We start from the raw sequence: 2,454 nt of genomic DNA on the forward strand, positions 1-2,454 counted from the left end.
TACTTGCTCTTAAATTTTTTTTCATAGTATTTTTCAAAAGGACGAAAATCATTTTTAAAACTTTTTTTAAAGCGAAATTTCGATCCAAAAAATTAATATTCTTGACATGTCTTTACCAAAAATTTTACGAGCGTATTTGCTCTTCATGTTCGTCTTAAAAATTGAGATTAAAATTTAAAAACAAAAAATATAACTAAAAAGTAGCATAAAAAAAAATCTAACACTATTTTTTTAATGAGAAGATTTGATTCAAACACTTGGTTTTCTATAATGAGTTTAAAAAAGGTGTTGCTCCAATTTTTTACAAGTTTAAAATTTAATTTTTCCTTGAAAGTTTTATTAAGAAGCTAAAAACTTTCTCTGAACTCCAAAAATAGTGTTCTTTTCTTCTAACCGAAAACTGAGTTTTTCTTTAAACCTAAAAGGCCAGATTCACACTTACTGTTTTCTGAATATATAAAATGATTTGTATCCAAAATTTTTTAACACAAAGCTTTGTTTCTTTTTCATTGTTTTCCAAAAAAAATCTTCATTTTCTGCGCTTCAATGTTTCACACTACGTCCAATTCTTAAATATTTCCCAATTTCCTGCGTTTCCGATTAAATTCGTACGCATATTTTCCCATTCCTAAAACCCATTCCCACTAATGCTCCTTAATGTTTTGCCTCTTTCTTCTTATCCTTCTCCATATTGCGCTCACTCTCTCTATATCCCATATTATTTCTCTCTCTCTCTCTTCCCTATTTTCATTTCTCTATCTCTCTTTATTCTCCCTCCGGCTCTATTTTTTCTCCCTATAACAGCGTTCAGCATCATTGCTTGCCCTGGTGTTGCTGCTGGCCATCAGCACGCGCGCCGAAGAGGAGAAAGCTGTCGAAACCAAATCTGCTGAGTCCGCGAAAGAAGGTGCCAAGGAATCCTCCGCCGCTGCTGCCGCCGACGATAGCGAAAGCACCAAAACCAAACGTGGCCTACATCATTTCGAGGACTACCACCATGAGTACCATCATCCCATTCACGAGGAAAAAACATTGACCATTATCAAGAAAATACCCGAACCTTATCCCGTCGAGAAGCATGTGCATGTGCCCGTCGAGAAGCACATACCTGTACCGATTAAGGTGAAAGTGCCCAAACCATATCCCGTGGTCAAGCATATACCTTATGAGGTGAAGGAAATCGTCAAGGTGCCACATGAAGTACCCGCACCTTATCCAGTTGAAAAGAAGATACCCTACCCAGTGCATGTGCACTACGATCGTCCAGTGCCCGTGAAAGTTTATGTGCCCGCCCCCTATCCAGTTGAAAAGAAGGTGCATGTGCCCGTAAAAGTGCACGTACCCGCACCTTATCCAGTTGAGAAGAAAGTACACTACCCAGTGAAGGTGCATGTGCCCGTCGAAAAACCATACCCAGTTGAGAAGGTTGTACATTACCCCGTCAAGGTGCATGTCGATAAGCCAGTGCCGTATCATGTTGAGAAACCAGTACCATACCATGTTGAGAAACCAGTACCAGTGCCAGTGATCAAGAAGGTGCCCGTGCCAGTGCATGTACCCTATGATAACCCCGTGCCAGTGCATGTTGAAAAACCAGTACCATACGAAGTGAAAGTACATGTGCCCGCCCCATACCCAGTTGTCAAGGAAATTCCAGTCAAGGTCGAAAAACATGTGCCCTACCCAGTCAAGGTGCCCGTTGAGAAACCAGTGCCCGTTCACATTGAGAAACACGTACCTGAATACCATGAGAAACACATCTCCTACAAGGAACCCGTTTTCGTTCACAAGGAAATCAAGGAACACGAGCCCGTTCACCATCATGAGGAGTACCATCACGAGGAGAGCCACGATTTTGGTGGTCATGAGGTGAGCTACGACTTCGGTGGTCATGATGAGGTGGAATCATTTGGCGAATACGAACATGAGGAGCATGGATACTAATATGGAATTTCACTCCACCACTCCATCCATCTCTCATTCATTCTCATATATTTACACACTCATTCATAAATACAAATGCCTTAAAATGCCTTTGCCTTGCTCTCCGTCAACGTTCTCTCCGCTACACGTATGCTCTCCTTCCCCCTCTCTCTCCCTCTTTTTTTCATTACAGCATTGAGAAAAAAGTTGTGAGTAAGGCTTTTGTGAGCGCACGCTAACTACATACGTTGAGACGATGCAGAGCGTGAGCGAGCAAGCGAGCAGGCGAACGTGCGTGTGCGCATAAGGATATAGTATAGATATGGATGATGCGAGTCGAATTGAGTCGAAAAGGGGAAAAGTATGAAAATTGAGTTGATTGAGAAGAAAAACAAAAATAACGTAATCGTGATAATGGAACGTTTTGGAACTCGAATTAGGCGAAACGTTTTGGAATTTGAGAGACACGTACTAAAACACACCTAAACATAACTGATCTTTTACCAATTATTATTTTAATTATTTTTTTTT

At 40.7% G+C, this 2,454-nt stretch overlaps 1 protein-coding gene across 1 annotated transcript; it reads left to right on the forward strand.

The window, feature by feature from the left end:
* Positions 1 to 804: 804 nt before the first annotated feature.
* On the forward strand, positions 805 to 2,292 carry Vajk1 (chitin-binding protein vajk1; the record flags this gene model as incomplete). The annotated part of the gene is made up of 1 exon (XM_017606489.1): positions 805 to 2,292. A coding segment is annotated over one exon (1,140 nt), but the record flags the coding sequence as incomplete, so codon positions are not given.
* Between the last annotated feature and the right edge of the window lie 162 nt (positions 2,293 to 2,454).

This window comes from Rhagoletis zephyria, unplaced genomic scaffold (genome assembly GCF_001687245.7).
Source record: "Rhagoletis zephyria isolate East Lansing unplaced genomic scaffold, Rhagoletis_zephyria_1.1 Rzeph_scaffold_44467, whole genome shotgun sequence".
Classification (NCBI taxonomy): Eukaryota; Metazoa; Arthropoda; class Insecta; order Diptera; family Tephritidae; genus Rhagoletis; species Rhagoletis zephyria.